Source organism: Talaromyces stipitatus, genomic scaffold (assembly GCF_000003125.1).
Source record: "Talaromyces stipitatus ATCC 10500 scf_1105507295523 genomic scaffold, whole genome shotgun sequence".
Taxonomy (NCBI): Eukaryota; Fungi; Ascomycota; class Eurotiomycetes; order Eurotiales; family Trichocomaceae; genus Talaromyces; species Talaromyces stipitatus.
In genome coordinates this window covers 4451863-4473124 of record NW_002990113.1, presented here as the reverse complement: position 1 = coordinate 4473124, position 21262 = coordinate 4451863, and the positions used below count along the sequence as shown (strand labels likewise).

Genomic DNA, 21262 nt, shown 5'->3' with positions numbered 1-21262 from the left:
ACATGATAGAACGATGCATAAGTGATATAGTCCAGCTGTAAATCAACCGACTCAAGTAACCCGACAGTATGACCGATAACGTCGCCTTTCAATATTTAGTGATGGTGGTCTCGTCCTTTGTACATATCCCGCAACGTCGATCCAGGATGTTGAAATGTGATAGATCACATTTTCTGCCTGTCTGCCTGATTAGGGAGGCCGGTGTCTAGGACAATTCTGTACTAGAGTAGAGTTTCGCTCTCAATGCGTGTTGGCTGTGCTGAATTAGCTCAACTGCTCCAGCATATCGAATTAATTTAGTGCTACTATATCAGACCCTTGTAAGGCCCGAGAAATCCACCGTTTAAGCCATGGTCTTGGTCTACATCCAGTCCTATGCGTGATATGGAACACGCACATATATGGGTGACGGAGATATAACTACCGAAATATTATGGCTCATAGAATGTTATGTCAATCTAAAGCCAGGCGACCAGAGTACTTCTCAGATGATCGCCGAAGAAATTGCGACAAAGGCTTTACAATCCGATGCTTGCAAGCATCTTCCATTTCTCCGGCTGCGACTACGTACTTGAATCACGCTACTGTAACTAAGAAGTGAGTACAGTGGTATTCCTCCCAACAGAGCGAATATCAATCTAATGGCTTGGGGCATGTACTATGTAGTCATCGTTCCCAGCCGCGCCGTCCTAAAGAGAAACTAGATATGCAAGAAATCAGGATCTCGAAACAAAGTTTCACAAAAGTACTAAACTTAGCACTGTAGTAGCATCAGTAAGCACTAACACTAAGCAAGCGACGAAATCCGAAACCACGGGATCAAAGGACAGGGATATTATGTTTAGAAGTGAATATCCAATAGTCGTTCATTAACGAGAATATCAAAGTTTCTTAGCTTCTTCTTTTTCTACGTACATTTCTTCCAGCATTTTTTATGGCCCATGAGAATGCGTAGTATAGATGGATGAATGGATACTCCTCCATCCTAGCGCCGATCTCATCGCCACCAGATGACTGTCAAACATATACAAGGCCACCAATCATCCGCGTACGGCAGAAGTCGGTTGGGAGGACCGTGACATCTTTCAGCCTCTCAAGGCCATTAGCAGGACTTTAGACTTTAGTGTACCATGTGAAATTTCTCGTTGACAAGATTCGTTATGATATAGGCGACTTCGATCTCAAATGTTATATCGGTTAATCACCGACAGAGATATACAAAGTATACGAACAAATAGACCGCACCGTGTAGCATCTATATTATCCCTAGGGTACCTTATGCGAGGTATTTCTCGGCTTGCTACTGGTAGGTCATCAGCTGCGTTGTGCCCTAAGATAGGTTTCATGTACGCATCTCACTTACATACACCGCGGGCCACACCCAAGCCCTGTATTCTTAGCATCAATCGTCTGGTCCGTTTTCGCAATTCCGTCGTCATCCGTACGAATAACGGCGATGTTTGCTGAGAATATGTGTATGTATATGTATATATTTTAATCTATCTCATCACAATTCCGAATAACCACGAGAAACAAAACATCACATAGTATGCGATTTTCTTGGGCTACTGCATGGAACAAGCGCTTGACAGTAGAAATCTCACTCGTGGGACAATATATTAGTAGCGAAATGTGGCGTTCGACGTAGTATTTCATTTCCTTCTTTCTGTTTCCATGCAGCTAAACTGGTGATGCGGGGGTTCATAGATAAAATTCAGAGAATTTCCGAGCCGGTCAGCTGTTCGGCGCCTCTTTTCTGCCTATAACGAATGAGACGATAGACTGATATATTGGAGACCGACGACGAATGGCATAATAATCAATCAGAATGCTAAGTGGCTTGAGGGAGGCAGAGAAAAGGGGAGTCGATTTATCACCCCTGTCAATTACAACAGTCCCAAAAGGCATGAAATTTCTCGAGAATGGCTTTTTATAGAATAGGAAAAGACAGCCATGATGTACGTGCTAGTACCGAGTCAGATAATGGACATATTTTCCACATGTCAAAAGTGGTAAAGTACGTCGTACAGAGTCCGCATGGCTTGGCTGGATAGGCAAATAATATATCGGATTTGATTTGGGAAGAGATTTTGTGTCCTTTGAGCCGAGGCTTTTCTTTTTGGTCGTAGGCGAGTGTATGTCTTACAGATTTAATATCAATGTCTCGGCGCCAAGGGTCTCGTCTGGACTTCACGTATGGGCAAGGGTTTTGATTATTATGCATGAAGAAGGATAAAGGATGGGAGAAATGGCGATGAGATGGTGGAAGAATTAGTTAGTATGCTTCGTATACGGAGTTCTAACGATAGGAGAGGGAAGGCCGAACCGACCAACCGGACTGTTGGGTCGTATTAGTATCGACAGAATAGCGTATGGTATTACGTCTCGTATGATAACTTACGTTAATTACCGTACTGGTGGTGGTCATAACACCAACTGGATTCAGGTAGCTTATCTTTGATCGCAATCATGAAGTTTGAACTCATGACCGTTATGCCTCCTCATCCTGATTGAGACTCATTCAGCGCAGGGAAAACTGATAGATAGTCGGTCAAATATTCCCAATCGGCGACTAACTATATACTATCGAAACATCACAAGGTACGCTGTAGAATTTAAGCATATGGCCCTAATTGCCCAGGATGAGTAAGACAATCTGATCAGATTGGATCAAACTCATCCAGTGGTAGTGCTAAGCTATCGAGTAGCAGGCTTATTGTTTGACATCAATGTAACTATGTATCATGCTACGTACTTTGATGAGTAATCGCGTGTGGAAGAGAAGGGATCAACCTGGATTAGCCTCAATACAGACGATATCTTGTCTCTACATATTTTCCTGACATGGAAAGAAGTTCTATTGTTTCCGCCAAGAGAAAGGGACTATATCAAATCCCGATCGTATGCGTATATCTTTCTTCAAGTTTCTTGATAGAATAACATCGGGAATAGTAACGTCACGAAGCATTCGGTAATTAATCTGCCAAGGAGCGATCCGCTGCCAAGCAATTGAACGATAACGGGCCAATGTCCTTATTGAGTCTTTGTGACCGTGATGACTTTGTTAGTCTTTAGAAAAGTGAAGCTATTCTGGAAGAATGCATTGTTACATGGAGACACTCGCAAAACCTGGGGTTGGGGGTGCCTTATGGTACAAGGATTGCGATCCTGCCAACCCATCACTTAGCTGGATGTCTAGAACGTAATCGACGCTGCAACAACTTGCAGGGAAGTTAGATCTGGGATTTTGTGAATGGCGGTAAATCATCGTCAAAAACGACCAGTAGAGCCTCGGCGACTCGGAGAAGCGTCTTCGATGCGTACATAGCTCAAGACTCGAAAGCTGCCGGTGTGCTTCGAGTGACTAGATGCTTGGCGGTTGCCAATCTGTCGGGTTGGTCCGACGTGGCAGAGGCGATGTCATACGGTGAGGTCAAATAAAAAATCATGGCAAACCCCCCCTTGGGATGGCGAAAGGGAAAAAGGGGCCTAGAGAGTCGGGACTGGCACTTTGTGTCAGGGGTCGAAACTGGGAGGGAAGGAAAGAAAGAAAGAAAGAAAAGAAAGAAAAGAAAAAAGAAAAAAGGAATTCAGGTCTGAAACGAGACTTCGGTGTACATGGCTGAAAAGGATAGCGGAATGATTTTCAAGTACTGTGAGGCTATTCCCGTGTCAGATAAATATGCCGCTGAGCTTAAAAGCTTTGAACCCCCGAAGTTACCAAAGTTGGAAGCTCAACCATCCCCGAGCTTGAAATCCGATACGGTCATTGGTTGACTCTAATACCTGCTTCTACGTACTATCAAAAAGAAGAATCGTGTTCGTCTCACATCTACGGCCTGGTAATTGCACGCTGCCGACCAAGCGACAGGTAGAGGTTTCCGTAGGTAGTCTTAGTTACTACTAAACCAAGCGAATTCCATCGTAGCAAAATGTCCTAAGCGAAATTGCCATAGAGATCCAGTATCAAGGGTGCGGAGCCCAAACTTTGTTGACCCTGAACGAGGGGATCTCGCAAGCAAAGACCACAACCTAGAATTTCAAACTGAAGATACAATCGTCTGCCTTCTCATTCGCCAGCCTGCCAGAAAAGTCAAAATATTTTGAGTTTTGCCCCAGAAAGCCACCAAAGCTAAATATTTACTAGTACGCACTCAGCATCTAGCCAGCCCGGAGTGAAAGTGGAGTGAAAGTAGAGTGAATATTCTGGCCAGACCCGAGCTATCTTTTTTCTTCTTTTCATCTGGTCGAGGAGTAGTGCTATCAGAGTACGAAGTAAATACGTATTTCGTAATACGATACATACGTATAATACGGAAAGCTGCGGTGAGATGGGATCAGACCCACTTGTTGTGCAGTTTTACGGGAGGAAGCCCACTTTTTTTTTTGCAAGTCGACCCGGGATACTGGATATGTTATGCCAATCAGCATTCGCAATTTACTGGGGCCTGACTCAGTTCGACCAATGACAGAGAAGGATCCAAATACCAGTTCTGCTTGACGGTGTTGTGCAGTTTGATTGAAAATCCCCCGTAGATTCTGGTTTCGGTACATTATTCATGAATTCTCGCATTCATCATACCACCATATTAGCTGTTCACCCGCTGAAATGGTGGCATCTTAGCGCCAATGCTTGTGGTACGGAGTTCGGAGCACTCCGTACTGTACGTGATATAACATACAATAAATACAATGTGCGGGGAAAGAGACACTACGGACAGGTGTCAGCCAATCACATCCAGCGTGGATATAGATTCAGGCATCCATTGGAGGTTCTCAGGCACCTGAGCTGAAAGGTATTTTGCCTAAATTAGAACGTATTTGGTAACGACCAAGTATTGAGGCATTTCGTACTGTAATATACGTAAGTGTGGAAACCGACTGTATTCCTTACAAGCTCTTATAACCCAAGATAAGAACTCACTTGTAATTCGATCAATCACGGATCAACTTCAGAAATGATTGGGTAGTGCCTACCCCGGTAATAATACACGGTAGTAATGGGAAATCGTATTTTTCATTTTTCTTACAACGTTTCGACTAGGATAATACGCGAATATTTACTACGGAGTCGGTCGCTCTCCAGAAGTAGTATTAACATGCCTGTCAACGCAAAGATTTTCACCAGGCTGAGGGCTGTTAACTGCACTTAAGTTCAACCCTTGTCGTAGACGATGCACTCTAAATTAGCTAGTTATTGGGATGTCATTTTAGACGGCGGGTCATACACATTGTTTTTACACACACGAGTTGACTCTATATTACTCGCCCTTCTCCTGCTTGTTCCTCCATCGGAACCTATGCATGATTTATCGCAATCTCTTCTTTACAATTTACTACTACTTCGTACTTTCTGGGGCAATCAGAAGCCCGTTCTAGCCCCTCTCCGCCAATAACAGTACGTACCCTGCGATCCGTTAGAAGCCAGAAAATCCAGCTGGTCCACCCTACCAAACCCCGGGCTTTTTGCAACCTTCGAATACAAGCCTTGTCCATGATCAGTCAATCTCGCCGGTCCATTTATTCGAAATCAGTCAGCCAGATATATATTCCTTTTATTCTTAGTACTTATTATTATTATTTCACCGGCCTGCGTTCCTTCTCCTACCCTTCCGATTATTTACCAACCCCACTCTTCTCCCTCTGATTATCCTCTCCACATAAAGTTCTCTCTTACTTCTCTTTATTATCTTTAACTTGCGGCAACTCACAAATTCAACGTTAAGCGAATTCATTTCTATCTCTGGCAAACATGGCTCCCGGAGGTTCACGAGGGTTCAACTGTTCGTGGGAGAATTGCGGCAAGGTAATACACAACGCTTCTATACTGCACGGCTTTAACTAACATTGCCAGTCATTCAATCGCAAATCCGACTTGTGCAGACACTATCGCATTCATACCAACGAGCGCCCGTATCATTGCACAGTACCTAGTTGCAACAAAAGCTTCATCCAGCGCAGCGCCCTAACAGTCCACTCGAGGACTCATACCGGCGAAAAGCCTCATGTCTGCGACCATGAAGACTGCCGCAAGGCCTTTTCTGATGTGAGATTGAACACTTTTCGGATTCCATATGCCTATTGCTAATCAGTGATAGTCATCGAGTTTGGCGCGCCATCGCCGTATACATACCGGCAGACGCCCCTACATCTGCTCCGAGCCGGCGTGCGACAGAAGGTTCGCGTGACTCTTTAGCCAGGCAGATATCAAACGGAACTAACTTTTATATAGCTTTTGCCGAAAGACGACCTTGACAAAACACCAGAGTCGTACCCATCAACCGGGCGTAAACACACGCCCGTCGTCAGAAGAGGCTCCTACACCGGAAAGCATGACATATCAGACGCCTGTGATGACAACAATGCCTCCTAATTCTAATCAATATATCCTTGCGCAACAACCCTACTATCACAATGGACCTACGCCCACCACTGCCGACTTCTACCAAACCCCACAGCCTGCGATACATTTCCCTCAGCCCCAGGCAATGGTACCTCAGCCTATCCCCACCGCTGGACTTCCAACTCCCCCCTTCGAGCCACAACACTATGCGCAAATAATGCAACAACAGCAGCCCAGATACGACCCAACTTATATACAACCGCAATATCAATCACCAACTCCGCCGTTTGTCGCGCAACCGCAACACCATATGACAGCAGATGGTCGTCCTATAGTGGCCACATATCATCCAGATCAATTCAAACCGCCTGCTCGAATCTTGAGCTCACAGGAAGGTACGGATTGGTCTTTTCTCGGAGTAAGCTGAACGCGGGGTTTTTTCATTTACCAGCTATGTTAATCCGTTTTTCTCCTGCTCTCAGTACCTTGGCTGGAGGTGCAACCCCGGACCCGGAACACAGGACTCCGAATTTCGGTTCTGGAGTGATGAGAACAAGTCACTCCTGGCCCTTCCCCCCTTAACTGATGACGATTTATGTGGAGAGACAAGCGTTTTTGCAAAATGAATCACTTGACGATTTTTTTTCTCTTCGTTGCGCCTGCAAATTCTCATTTTATGCTTTTATCTCTCGTGATTCGAATCTACTGATTTACGGATATCAAATGACGGGCTCCGGATCTCGAGGCGGTTTTTCCTCTCTCTCTTATGACTTACTGGTTGGCATATTGATTTATTGGGAGGTCCCGTCGAGAACCCTTGATAGGGTTAATTTACTGTCTTCGTTTCATGTACGAACTAGTTGTTGACTTGCCTGCCATCTTTTTTTCCTTTCTGGTCTTAGTTTTTTTATTTTTGCGTATAAGGATCGATCACCCGCCTATCCTTGTCTTTTAACGGTCTAGCAAACCGTTCGATTGTGATTACTTGATACCCCCATCAATCATCATTCATTCATTCGTTCAATCAAATAATCTTTTAACATCTCAATCTTCGGCAGTAACTATCGGCAATAAACCGCACGATCTGTCTTCCAAGAGATACATGTATCATTATCAAGTGGCAAAACCTAACGCGCGGGCGAATAAAATATGACATTTTGCCATCGTGAGAATATATCGAACGGACCGCAAGGGCTACATTCGGAGAGAAATTCTGGATACCGACTTCGTTCGGTCTTGTGGCCGAATTGATGACCCTGGGATGGGAAAAAGATCAAGCTAGACTCTGAACTAGTTAGTCATGTCAGCCTATTTGATAATCGAGTATGATTGACAAGAAACGAGCGAGCTGTAAGAATCCCGTGGACGATATAAGAGGGGCAAAATGCCACCGGGCTTTGCTGCGAAACTGTTTAGAGTTCTTGTCCTAGTTTAAAACTTGATAAATGGTTAAGGGTCCATCTCCACTTCAATTTCTAGAGTTCAACCATTTATTCCATCTACTCGAACTAAAATCACGGCCATAGAGTCAGGGCAGGGAGAAGCCTGCCTGCCAATAATTTTGGCTGATTCAAAGGGTCCATCTGATTTGACTATGATTATTACCTAGGTACGTTCAAACCTTAGTTATTAAGTTGTGATAGATACTTTAGTCTCGTGTATCAAGTAGAGAAAATATTACTGATTGTGGCAATATTTCCATTCTTCCTTTACTACGTAGTAGTACGTCCAACTCGGCTATTCGTGGACCAACAACTTCGAAGTTGGCAAAGCCCTTATTACGCGTCCCCGGTGGGTTTCAAGCAGGAATAGCCTATGTAGATTAAGAAAATATTCCGGGTCTGTTAGTGTGATGGATGATCTCACTAGGACCTTCAACCAAAGCAAATAACCTGATTTCTTACTTTTGAACACCGTGCATAAGGATATTCTGTAGGGAGACGTCTAACTGGGCGGCAGATGATAATTCTCTTCCTTTCTTCCTGCAGCTTCACGACATGCGTATGAGATATGCCTGTCTTTCGGAAAAGGGTTGCGACGGGAGGGAGAATACCTAGGTACATAAATGATTGCAGGTTCATTTCTTCTTTTCTTTTGCAGCTGTTTCAAATTGATAGAGCAGTATACGTAGTTTTGCATGGCTAGCTAGATGGTTGCATATCTACTGTGTCTCCATAGATAGTCGGTACGTAATCTTATGATAGTGGTGAAATAGCTACAGCTATTGAAGACGAGTCTGGACTACGAAGATCCAGACTAACTAAAGCACACGGGATGGTTTTATTTCTCTAAACCGCCTCACTATGAATTGATGTACAAAACATGCCTATTTAGGTAGTTTCGGTAAGGTATTAGGGTTAAGCAACCATCAAACTCAAAGGCTAGTATGATGGGTTTGCCGACTGTCGGGTACTGGTAGAATTGAGAGAATTACAGTGTACTATTGTCGCTGGGTCCAGAACATGTCTACTTGTTTCAATCCTTCGTTTCTTCTTCCTGACTTGACTACCACTTAATATGACACTGGTCAGTCATGATTGGTTCCAACAAAAAGCCATGGGGTATGAAGCCGGGGCCAATCTTTCCGTTAGCTTGTTCCCGTACTCTGTACTGATCCAGGGATCTGGATAGAGCTTAGTCATGCAGTTGATCCTACAAACACCGAACTCTCTAACACTAAAGCAAGAAAAAGGAACGAAAGTATTCCACGGCTAATAACGATCGTTTTGAATCAGCCACGTTGACATGATTGAATCCAGTCAGTTTGCAGCAGAAGAGAGCGCAAAGATTTCTACGCCTCGTGACTGGATGCCAGCCTGAGGCATGTACGGATTACATAATGAGAACCGAGCTCTGGCAGGGCCCCACTTGGACTACCCGCTGACACATTAGGCCTAATCGGGAAGGTAGCTAGCTTTCTTTTTAACCCATTTCCTCTGTATTTACCGAGTAGAACTGCAGGGATAAGCTGGATAGTACGAAGCAGTTAATAAGAGAAAAAGAAACAAGCATTAACTAAGGAATATCATAAATAACGGGAACCGATGCTGAAAAGCAACTGTTGTGGATGGATACATCCGTCAAGGTTTGCCCCAAGATCAGAGTAAACCATGGTAAACCATGCGTCAGCAACGATGATGCTATCACATACATGGATCGAGATGAGATAGTCATAGAAAAATTTAGTAAGATCTACGATAGCATCGTAGTCGAGACTCTATACAGCTCCGAGGAGATACTATTAATAAATGACGCCCCATGATTCCTATTGACTTTTGTTTTGTATGGAGAGCTTTCGTATCAATCAACCTAAATGATCCTTGGCTCCTTTGCTCGGCTTGCCTGCTTCACGTGTTCTTCCTCTAGTTGAGAGACCCTGCATTTCTCGAAAGTGAAACAACGTCCCAACGATGCAGCCACGCTGCATCGAAAATATGGAGTAGACTGGGGTCTTTCTTCCGGTATCGTATGCAATGGAGCGATGAACGGATTGAACAGCTCGCGTTAATAAGGGAGAGACTGCGGGTTACTATACTTTGGCTAGTGATCTCTACGTTACTCTTTGAGGTTCAAGACCAAGAAGAAGCCTGTCATTTAGTCTGTGAAGAAAGTCTAATGGATATTCGAGATGAGGTTGTTGGTATTGTCAGTGTAAGCATTATGTGTATTGCTACTAACTGTAATCTAATGGATACCACCAATGGAATTAGCTTGCTGTGTAATATATTTCCGTATTACAGATGAATGTCACGCAAATACTCCGTACAAACGTAAATCTGGCAGGACACCCTTTCCGGAAAATGGGGTAAGAACATTACACTTAGCTTACAGCGTACGTAGTGCTTACTATGCAAACCTGGCTGTCATACGTACTTGTAACAACCACATAGATTACACGACACTCACGCTTCATAGACGTCCACTAGCCAAGACCAACAGTTGAATAAACTGTGGTCAGTGGTCACCTGTTGAAGATCACTCCCTTAAACACATCAACCTAGTCGAGTCTAATACAACGGCATGTCAAGAACAACGTTTCAACTTAAATTGTAACAATTAGTGGCCTGCAGACCCTGATTCCTGCCTGTCTATTGGTTCAGACCACACACGTCTCACCCACTCCCCTTACATGAAAATGAACTATGACTTCATTTCTCAATCGAAGCAATAGAAAAGAAGAAACTGCACAACTAAGGATTTATTGCTTGATGGGCAGTTTGTAGTGTCTCGCCGAGGAGATATTCGACATTCTCAAATCTGATCGTAGGGCGAAGGTTGATCGGGATCTGCCACGACTAATGCATTGAGTTTGGGCCAGCTAACTAACTAAACTTAACTAACATTCATTGATTACAAATTTACATTTCGTAGATACAAACTACGTAGGCTAAGCAGCATCTACAAGCCACAAACTGTCAACATCTACCACGCGGTTCATGAGAAACTGTATTCATTTGCTACGTACGGCGTAGCCCAAAAATTTGACGGCATCCCATGAACAACTGGCATACCCCGGAGTCACAGATGTATCATACGTAGCTACGGAGTTAATACTCCGTCACTCCAGCTTAGTGTCTCAAGCTGATCGGCCGCAGAGTACGGAGCATGTGCTATACTCGGAATCAAGTTCCGGTCATTTTATACATTTCATGATTCAGATATAGACTGTGGGTTGCACTACAGCTATATAGCGTGTATGTTACATAATGTAAGCCGTCCGACGAGCAGAAAGTAATCAGGGGAACATGCATTTAGGCTTGTGCCTTAGTGATTGTTAGGGTTGAGCCCGTTTATCAAGATATTCTTTTCTTTCTAGGTCTTATTGACTACATACATGTATGTACGTAGTTGAGATTGAAATCTTGAATCAATATGATTCGGTTTTACACTATCAGTTGTACGTTACATGTATGTAACGGTACTTACAGGTACTCGTCCTGAGCAGTCTCGATTGTAAGGCTGTATGTAATATCGGAGTATCTCGGTGACATTCCTCTTGTTTGCAGTGTACTATGATCATACAGACAAATAATGTTAGTAAGGTGGGTCGAAGAAGGCCGTGGAAATAATTGGAATCCACTTATTGATTATAAGCACGCACTAGTCTATACATCTCCCTAATTGCGTCTTTGTACTTTATTGAAACAGATGGTGGATATAGGAGATTCCGAGCGTGTATTTAACTAGTTTTAATGATATATACTATTTTAGGAAAGGTCGCTCTGTGGGTTGTACTAACATTATTTACCTGTATGACCGTAGTATGTATTATCACAATACCGGGGTTTGAACAGGACCCATTGGTACGTATTCGGTATTTTATTCGACCCAGCAACAATCGCAGCATGTCATCAGATTCATCTGATTGGACAACTATCAAATACCAATCTCAACTTCATCCAACACTACACAGCCCCATATCCCGTGGCAATTTGGCTAGTACATTTCGCCAGTTGCTAAAAGTCAGACGGAAATTAAACCTATCTGATCATTCCTACAACTTGGCTCCTTGGCATCCGAGAAAACGAACACACATGTCAACGACATGTCTGGCTAGACTGATTGAATTAAACTCAAGCACTACTAATGAACGATCCAACCAGAGCTTCGAATAGACGAGATGGCGCATGCTACCAGGATACCTAACCCATATGGATCAACGGGAGTGATAGTGAACCTTCTTTTGACGCTCTTCCTACCTTTTAACGGGCGTATGATAGAAATCCGTGTTTACACTCCGGAGGAATCACGACTCATGACTTTGTCCACTTTGATAAGGATGAACTTGCTATACAGACCTGGGTTTTACTTTCAGTGACTTTCTTCAATGTTACTCAACAGGTACCGCAGACTCGTCCAAATGAACTTCTCGCCCGGGAAACGAGAAACAGGGGTTTAAAATGACTCGATAATCAAACTTTAATCAAGCCATGTTATACTTCAAGTTGGGATGTTAAATTTCTTTACATACTGAAGTGATTTTAGACGTCTTCCGAAATGATAGCGTTGATCGAGCTTTGATTGCCGGCGTCGTGTAAGTTATTGCTGATGAATCCGACGATTTATCTACCTATCTACGTAATCTTCCTTCCGCGGAGGTTGAAAGCTTATTTCGTAGGCGAGTACCCAGGTAAAGTCTCCCATTGAGAGTTTGGCACGTGGATGTTCGCTTGCCTAAATCTTTCGACGTTGGCGAATCTGTTCAGGTTTCTGATTCCGACATATTCTCACGTATGGATGAGGGATGAGTGAGGATGACTTTTGGTGACCTTAATATGGCATTGTTGATGTATCTTCCTGCCTGTGCCAGTTGGAACATATGCTCCTATCCCCGTGTCTGTTTTCTCAAGCTTCGGACGAAGACCCCTTTGAAACAGGATAAAAGTGAGATCAGGATCAGTCGGGGGTTGGCGTCTACCGTACGCAAAGGGTCTGCGGCCGACTTCTGACTGATGTAACCCAGAAGAACTTGTTATTCCTAGGCCAATCGCCTCTGACAGGTGCCCGTTGTAACTGAAGAATATTTCCGATACGTGTACGGTAAAGGAATATGTTTTATCAGCGATATTGATCTGTCATCATCCCTTGTGCTCGGCAAAGGTCTATATCCCTGGCCGGATAGTTCTATCTGCTTGTGTAATTAAGAAATCAATCTTTTACCCCCCCCCCCCCCCCCCCCAGGTAACAACGCAACATAGTCCAACACAGCTTGCTCAATCCCATTAGGCTGACCGCTAATCTTCAACTCATCACCCTTCTTAACGGAGATGTTTCTGAACGTGACTCTTGAAGCAGAATGGCCGTTCACATACTCGCTCGGAGCGTGCCCTAACGTGTACTTGTGATCCCCATTCCATTCTCCGACTTGTTTATTATTGATAGACAGTTTCCAATGCTATATTCCTCCAATAACATCATAGTAATTCACTGCAATGTCATATTTACCCGTCGGAAAGTTGATGTGTGTGCTGGCGGTGCCCGCTGTCGTGTTCGACGTAGTAATAATCGTGGTGAAATTTGAAGCAGTCTCGAATGGATTCACTACGTATGGAGTGTATCCGACCAAGTCCATATTCTCTCCTTGGATCCGCCAGGGATAATTCTCAGTACCGACTCGACCAGTGTCATCAGGAATTCCAGAAAGATTGTGGTAGAACTCAGTAATGGCATCGCGCCAGACGACCGGCCTGATACTCAAGTCTGTACAGAACGTGATTATACCTCTCGTCGTCAATTTTGTCTTTCAAAGTCTCCCATTTCGTGGGAAATGTTTGTGCGGCAGCTGCTCCAGTATAGTGTGCATCGTAGAAATGCTGAATAACCGTCTTACCGGACTGAAGTTTCTGTGTATAAGGAACGTGATGAAACCACAATAACAAGTCATCCGGTGTTGTCTCAATATTTTCATATACAGAGTATATTTCTGGTGGATATTAGCCGGAAAATCCTGTGCCATTCCATACCGTTCTGTCCATACCGATGCTTGTCCGATCCGCCCGGGTCCATTGACCCCATCCATTGTTATCTTGGGATGCTGGATTTGGTCCGTAATGGGCATAGAGGATATTAGTGAGAGTTTGTACGCCGAGATTTCCACTGTATGATTCGTACGCTGGTCATGATTCCATTGACATTTCTGTGATGGTATCGATGGCCTCCCGATCGAGCCCAAATGTCAAGCGACTCCAGTCCTGGATCATATGTACAGGATCGTCGGAAGGATTCCAGGCCAAGCGACCATAAGCATAAAGATTCGACATGGCAAGATGGCCCCCTAGTCACGTCGTGTTTGTGCCCACGTTAACAACCCCCGCGAACCAGCCGAATGAACGATTGAATCTTTCCACGGAGACGATATCGCTCACACGGGATGGCTTAGAGTCGGCTCGAAGATCGAAGTCAAGAATCGTCTTCCATAATGGAGGCATATAAACCAAATGACATTGCTGACCGAGGTATTCCTGAAGTGATTTGAAGTTCAAGCGCGGTGTTCGTATGCGGCAGGTTGGCGAACAGCGGTGATACAGGTTCACAGACTTGAAAATCTATAGGCCCATATTTGATTTGGACAATGACATTCTCATCGAACTCTCCGTTTAGGTCCTTGAAGAACTCTACAGCGGCATTTGCGCGATCTGCTTTCCAGTCCGACTCGTTCAACTTGTTGTAAACAAAGGAACGGAACATCAATACTCCCCCATGGGGCTTCAAAGAATTTGCAAATAGATTGGCTCCTTGGGCCAGTGTGCGGTTGTATACAAGTGGTCCTGCTTGACCTTCTGAGTCTGCTTTGACCAGATACCCAACCATGTCGGGCACAGCCTCGTAGAGCTGATTTGTAATATTCCACCAGAACTTGATAACACCCGGATCTAAAGGATCATAAATACTCAAACCCCAGCCTCCTGCGGCGAAGCAAAGTCTAGGGAGATGCCAAGCTGAACACCATACGGTCGAAAAACGTCTGCAATCCTGCTGAGACCCTGGATGTTCTCTGGCGTCAAAAGAGATGAGTTGGCATTCACGTTGTTTACCACCACAGCATTCACGCCAATAGATGCCAACAGACGAGCATATTCGGCAGCTCGAGTTAGATCACGAACGATAACTCCATTTTCGAAGAAGATTGAGGAGCCTTCGTAACCTCGCTCAATACTTCCGTCAAGATTGTCCCATTGATTTACGCATCTGATCGGCGCATGCGGATTACTGATATATGCAATGTTTGTAAGTTCCCCTGTGCGAGCATGGAGAGGTATTCGAATGTGCCGTACAAGGTTCCTCGCTCATTCCGACCTATGATCCGTACTGAATTTTCGGATATGTTTAGCGAGAAACCATCTTGAATCAAATCATCCCAGCTGTTTCCGATTCCAAAGGTCTTCGTGAAGATATCAACTGTACCAATGACAATAGACGCGAACTGTGATTGAGACTTATTCGAGCAGATGATATCGACGTCTTTATGACGAATCCCCCGTAAGCCCTTTTGCAGTTCTCGAGCAGCTGTATACACTAGACTATTGATAGAGCTATTCAGCGTGATGATGTTGGATGGGAAGCCAGTCAGGAAATGACTGGTGAGAGAAGCTGGCAACAGCGCATATCGAAGCCAGCCATCGAGGCCATTTTCGGCTATTGCAGGACTGATTAAGCATGTTGGTATGATATATAAAAAAGCATGCATTTTGGTAGAGCGGCTTGCCGTATTCCATAAAAGCATATGGAGAATAAGGAAGTCTAAATACCTATATCAAGAGCCGGCACGTTCGATCAAAAACTCGCATCCATGGACACATAATTAACAGAAGACATCCCAACTAGCATCAGACAAATAGCCTAAATGCCAGCGTATGCCTTCTACTGCTTCAATATTCTATCGCTGACGACACAAACCTTGGAACGTCTTTGGGATCTGCGTCTTGAGTGCGGGGGATATCCACAGGTGAATAGCATCACAGGTTCTGTCCCCGGCAGAAAGAGGTAATCACACTGTATTTAGCCAAAGATAGGACCTGACGGATTCAATGAATAAGCCAGCTACTAACATGTGAGAGCCAAGTGATCAATTGGTGACTGGTAACATCCATTTAAATTGAAAATAAAAGTGTCGTCCTTGAGTACATCCTGATTCCATTATGATACATATAACGCCATATTAGCACGAACCCCTGAGTAACTAGAATCATTTCTCGTGATAAGTCGTATGCTCCACTGTCCGTCGAGGCCTCTTTTCTAAAGACTTTCGAACAGGATTGGGAGCTTCAAATATCTCCGCCATCTCTTCCAGGGTGCGCTCTTTCGTTTCAACAAAGAAGAAGTATATGATGGCGAATTCCACCAAGTCCCAGAAAATGAAGACGAGATAGTAATAATATCCGATTGAGCCGATGGCTGTAGCTGTTGTGTATTGTCCCAGAATGGATGCTGCTGAGCCGAATAGTTGTCCAACCGCTGAACCCTTTGCGCGGGTCTCAGTATCTAGAGTTTCGGCGATGTAGAAGGGGATGAGTGGTACTATACATAGTGCAAAGATGGCACTAAACAGGTAGATGAAGAAAATGCCGGTATGGCTAGCTGTACGGTTGGAATAATCCACAGAGAGTTTGGTGCAGCCAGTGACGATAGCCAAGCACATCGACATGCCCAGGACGCCGCTCAGTAGAAAAGGCCGTCGACCTACACGATCTAGAAGGATAGCTCCTAGGATGGCCAATAACCAAGAAATGACTGGATTTAGAGCATTCAACAAAAGTTGCATGTGTGGATCGTCGATTCCGGCTTGCTGCACAATGACCGGGAAATAGTAGCTGACCAAAGCATTACCGGAGTATTGCCCGAACCAAGCCATTCCAATCACGCAAATCATACGCCGACGAGCTGACCGAGTATTGAACAAGTCCCTATAATCCCACCAGCGTTTGTCGGATCCAGTCTCGCGTATTTGGCTTTCCATCTCGACAAGCTGCAACCGGACGTAAAAATGTTCTGTGGACCCCTCGCCGTGCAACTTAGTCAGGATCCTTTCAGCTTCTTGATGTCGACTATGAGCCATGAGCCACCGCGGAGTTTCAGGGGCGAACCATATCCCTATAGCAATAATACCTGCAGTGACGAGCTGGAGCCAGATGGGTATGCGAAAGGCTTTTTCTCCATCCAGATAGGCGGTTCCGTACGTGACCCACGAGGCAATGATGCTTCCAATAAAGTAGTTTGTCTGCATGAGACCGGAAAGAGGACCTCGCCAGCGAGGATGAGCTAGTTCTGACACAAACACGGGGGCAGAGACGTTGACGAAACCCTGCCCAAAGCCACACAAGAATCGACCGCCAAGGAACATTTGTCTCGAAGTGGCGGGGGCCTGTACGCAGGTTCCAATGACGATAAAACAGCAACCTAGAAAAATACCGATTCGCCTGCCAAGGAGATCATTGACGGGACCGGCGATGGGAAGAGATCCTAGGCTGCCGATATTGTAAATGGCAAATACTAAACCGGTAGAGGAGCCGGCTGATTTTCTACACATTTGTTCAATTAGTTCACTAGCCGATAAGCCGTGTGAGTGGTCTCAAAGTGCGCACTTACAGTCCATAATAGTGTTGATATTGAGGCTGGTGATGGCACCATTATGTTAGGTCAAGGTTTTTCTTGTAATGCTTATAAACCAAAGACTAGGCACTCACCATAGCATTTATTGACGACATTAAAGAACCATCATAACCCTGCAATACAATACACAGATAGCCCAACGCCAATATGGCGTACAGCTGGTACATGTGGGATGTCCACAAGCTCAACCGGGGCTCCTCGCCATCGGATGAGCTGTGGGATGACTTGTGCACCACTGTACGGATATCGACTTGCATCTTCATAGTGTAGATTGATCTCCCGAAGAGGCCATTAATTTATAGGCAGGTAGATATTCGACACTATTAATTAGACTTGACCTAAAACCTATCGATGAGGTTTTTCGGCGCGGGCAGTCTGAACTCCACCCATGAAAGAAAGAACATGAGCAGTCAGGATGGGCGGACGTAGATCATATATGAAATAGAGGAATATGACCGGATTAAACAAGATTTCAGAATTCCCTGCGCGACATGAGAGTGAGAGATAAAGAAGAAAGATGCTGGGAGGCCGCCAAGCAGAGACCGCCGTTTCCATCCCTTCCTCAAAATGGGTCCGCACGTTCTTTCGTTTTGGTCGGCGCCCCATAACCCTATCTGGAAATATGGCCAATGAGAGCACCGTATCTCGTTCAAGTCTCGGCATTGGAGCTTGTTTCGTCCAATAAGATACTGGATTATCCGATGGATCCATATCGTTGGAAGTCTAGATCTCTGCCTTCTAGCCGAGCTGTCAGATGTTCTTCTATTGATATCCCTTCTTAACTAGACTATGCAGGATGGTGCATTGCCAGGTCATTCAGACTGAGCTATGTAGTACTGATGAGTCAGGTCCCAGTGGTTCGGGGGCCAATCCGCTGATGTATTAACGATTAGGTGCATGCCTGGTTGAACTGCCAATTGAGTTCCGATTGAAAAGGTTCTCCATTAGTGCTCTCAAAGAACGACCTAGACGCCACGCAGACGCATTGAGATTGAAATATGTACCTATCAGGTGCTGCCAATATTTACGTAAAATACTAGTAGATTGATTGTCTCACTGTAGGTTACATCCAAGCAATGAGTCCAATGACAACTCAACGCCTTTTTCACGCTATTTTTTAGTCCAAATCTGCAATATTTGCAAAGTCTTGGCGCTTTAAGTGAAGACACTTTGTTTTGACAGTTGTAGGCCCTAGAGTATTCTCTATCCGATACTCCGAAGGAATGCTAATACTGATGCTATTTAAAAACACGTACGCTAGCTACTTAGTGCGTGGTTCACTCAAACACCGCACGTGCCCTGGAGCAAATGAGCCGGGTTATCTGATTCTGGGGGCTTACTGTGGGCCAGAGATCTAAACATGACTGGAAAAGCTTTTATGGAGCACATACAGAGTACGGAGTACACCGAACATGTTAATAATTCCGTGGCTTGCCAACTGGCTTCTTAATGGGGCTCTTGAATGACGCACTTTGGACTGGTTCCTAGTCATACCTAGGTATATGAGCGTATATATAAGGGTATGGATCTTGCGTTCAAGCTTATATATGTGGCAGGGGACAATCAGCAACTATTAATAACTAAGCGCTCAGTGCTGAAGAACTTTGAGAAATGAGTCATGTACGGAGTAGTGTCAGCATTGAATTTGCTTGAGATAACTAACTAGAATTTCAGATCTTACATAATGTTTAGTAAGAGTTTCAGAAATTTTAGATTTTGGGGCCGTCGATCTACGAATGGGGGCCACTTCAGTGAATTAATTACTGTTTTAGCTTGTTTGTACATCTGAAAGTATAAGGCTCAGGGGCTAAATTATTCTCGGCTTTACGTGTGGCATTCTTTGGCAACCAAGAAGAAATCCTTGCTTTGGTTCGGTCGAATAATTCGGTATGCTGGTTACAAACATCAATTTTTGAGTATACTTCAAGAAACCAGCGGATGCTCTAATGACTACGAATAACGCTTTGAACTTTCCACAACTCTGACATTGTTGCTTTAAGATTTGAAGCCACTGCAATCTACCCTGGACAAGGATCCCACAAAATCTGCAGCTACAAGTATTCCGCCATTATCTTACTCACCTGCGAATTGGCCTAGTTATTATGGTTCCACAATGATCATGGAAGACCTAGCCACAGATAAATTTTACGATGAAGGTCTATCACATGTCGATTTCCTTCTCGATATTAAAGGAGCGACGAGTTAACCTGAAAGCAAAGACCTTGAGGAAAGAATAGACCGAACCGTTGTTGTTCATAAAATTATTAGAACCTCGAAATCGATTATACTATTATATGCCTTACACTCGGAGTACTCGGAGTGCACTCATGAAGATGACCTCTAGTCATGATTTTGAAGCCTAATCTTCTTAACATGACGAAATCTATGACGATGTATTTTGTCAATATTTCGCAGGTTACACGACTCTCGTGTATCCATCTTCTTTGCAGCTCGTAACCCTTTCTTCCCTTTCCCTTTCCCCGTCATCACTCGCCCTTCAACATTGTGATAAGCAAGCTACTACAAGGCAAGATTCCCGTTGCATTATTCGATCAGGCGAACAATCAAGATGATTTATTCACTGTTGCTCCTCGCAAGCCTTGCGCTCTCTGCACTGGTACAAGGGTACACACCTGCTCCTGTCACCACAAACAATCCGTTCCCGGACGTCTATACTGCAACATTGTTCGATAGCCCTTCAAGCTCAATCCGAGGCAGTATCACTGTAATTGCTGGTCCAGGTGGTGTTGGCTTGTCTTTCTCTGTCCATTTCACTGGACTACCTCCCGATCTTGGACCTTTCCGTATGAGACGCTCAACTAATTTCTGAAGTGAGAGAGATACTGACGCATCACAACCAGCTTATCACATTCACGTCTTGCCCGTACCAGCAGGCGGTAATTGTACTGCCGCTGGGGGCCACTTGGACCCCTATAATCGTGGGGACGAACCTCCTTGCGACCCAAGTGACCCCGCTACTTGCGAAGTTGGTGATCTTAGTGGGAAACATGGAAATGCTACTGGATCTGTTTTCTCTACCGGGTACATAGACAAATATTTGTCTACTGTCCCTAGTGACCCTGCTTTCATTGGCAGGAGATCCATTGTTGTGCATTCTTCTAACGGGGCGCGCCTGAACTGTGGAAATTTTCAGCTTATATCAGGCGCACAGGAGGCTGTTACTCGTGGGACCCTGGGTGTCATAAATGAAACATTTAGTGCACCTGAGACTTTTACAACAAAGACAACGACGAGTCGCTCCACTGCCATAAAGGCTACGACCTCTCACCCAACCTCCACGAAGACCACTACTACATTCCCCACTCGAACCTCGACTCATACCACCGGCTCTTAGTACTAAGCATTGCCGTGTGCCAGTGCTTAAAATCCTATGAAAGCTATTGAAGCTTTAGGTTCAGTTAAGACTACCTAGGTAGACGAGGGTTTCTGAGGCTGAGGCTGAGCGAAATATTTTATACTGGATTCAAACTCATTCGCCTGATTGATACTATAGGGTACTACAACCAATGCTAATCCCATGAATCGAGATCAATTATGATAACCTCAAACTGCCACGTAATATAGTACGTAATAAACAAAACCTAAGGATTGACTATGTTGCTTACAGAATGTTTAGGTGGTTGACCGGAAAGTCATCTACACGCCCATTACGGCATGATTAGGGCTTAGACAAAACGCAAAAAAGTCATGAAATCAGAGTTACCTGGGTACCTGGGTACCAGATTATTAGCACTTATGTCGTGTATATCTAACCAAGTATAGAGAGAACTTAAAATCTACTCAATTTGG

The 21262-nt window shown here is 44.5% G+C and overlaps 5 protein-coding genes across 5 annotated transcripts, besides 2 other annotated features; 2 read left to right on the top strand and 3 right to left on the bottom strand.

Annotated features, from left to right (window-relative positions):
* Positions 1 to 3537: 3537 nt before the first annotated feature.
* Positions 3538 to 3589: a microsatellite.
* A 2154-nt stretch (positions 3590 to 5743) lies between these two features.
* On the top strand, positions 5744 to 6925 carry TSTA_075830 (C2H2 finger domain protein, putative; the record flags this gene model as incomplete). Its single annotated transcript, XM_002341556.1, has 5 exons — positions 5744 to 5806; positions 5855 to 6046; positions 6099 to 6178; positions 6233 to 6738; positions 6795 to 6925. Exons 1-5 carry the CDS (start codon positions 5753 to 5755, stop codon positions 6923 to 6925), a joined length of 963 nt encoding a protein of 320 aa, XP_002341597.1. The 5' UTR covers positions 5744 to 5752.
* Positions 6926 to 13002: 6077 nt separating this feature from the next.
* Positions 13003 to 13022: a microsatellite.
* Positions 13023 to 13238: 216 nt separating this feature from the next.
* Positions 13239 to 13862, bottom strand: TSTA_075820 (uncharacterized protein; the record flags this gene model as incomplete). Its single annotated transcript, XM_002341555.1, has 3 exons — positions 13239 to 13530; positions 13565 to 13686; positions 13821 to 13862. The coding sequence occupies 3 exons, from the start codon at positions 13860 to 13862 to the stop codon at positions 13239 to 13241; spliced, it is 456 nt and encodes a 151-aa protein (XP_002341596.1).
* A 380-nt stretch (positions 13863 to 14242) lies between these two features.
* On the bottom strand, positions 14243 to 15530 carry TSTA_075810 (uncharacterized protein; the record flags this gene model as incomplete). Its single annotated transcript, XM_002341554.1, has 3 exons — positions 14243 to 14765; positions 14795 to 15052; positions 15118 to 15530. 3 exons carry the CDS (start codon positions 15528 to 15530, stop codon positions 14243 to 14245), a joined length of 1194 nt encoding a protein of 397 aa, XP_002341595.1.
* A 455-nt stretch (positions 15531 to 15985) lies between these two features.
* TSTA_075800 (MFS monosaccharide transporter, putative) lies at positions 15986 to 17840 on the bottom strand. The gene is made up of 3 exons (XM_002341553.1): positions 17527 to 17840; positions 17429 to 17454; positions 15986 to 17361 (listed from the first exon to the last, which is right to left on the bottom strand). The coding sequence occupies exons 1-3, from the start codon at positions 17713 to 17715 to the stop codon at positions 16029 to 16031; spliced, it is 1548 nt and encodes a 515-aa protein (XP_002341594.1). The 5' UTR covers positions 17716 to 17840; the 3' UTR covers positions 15986 to 16028.
* A 2092-nt stretch (positions 17841 to 19932) lies between these two features.
* On the top strand, positions 19933 to 21018 carry TSTA_075790 (cytosolic Cu/Zn superoxide dismutase, putative). Its single transcript, XM_002341552.1, has 2 exons — positions 19933 to 20256; positions 20314 to 21018. The coding sequence occupies exons 1-2, from the start codon at positions 20022 to 20024 to the stop codon at positions 20805 to 20807; spliced, it is 729 nt and encodes a 242-aa protein (XP_002341593.1). The 5' UTR covers positions 19933 to 20021; the 3' UTR covers positions 20808 to 21018.
* Positions 21019 to 21262: the final 244 nt, after the last annotated feature.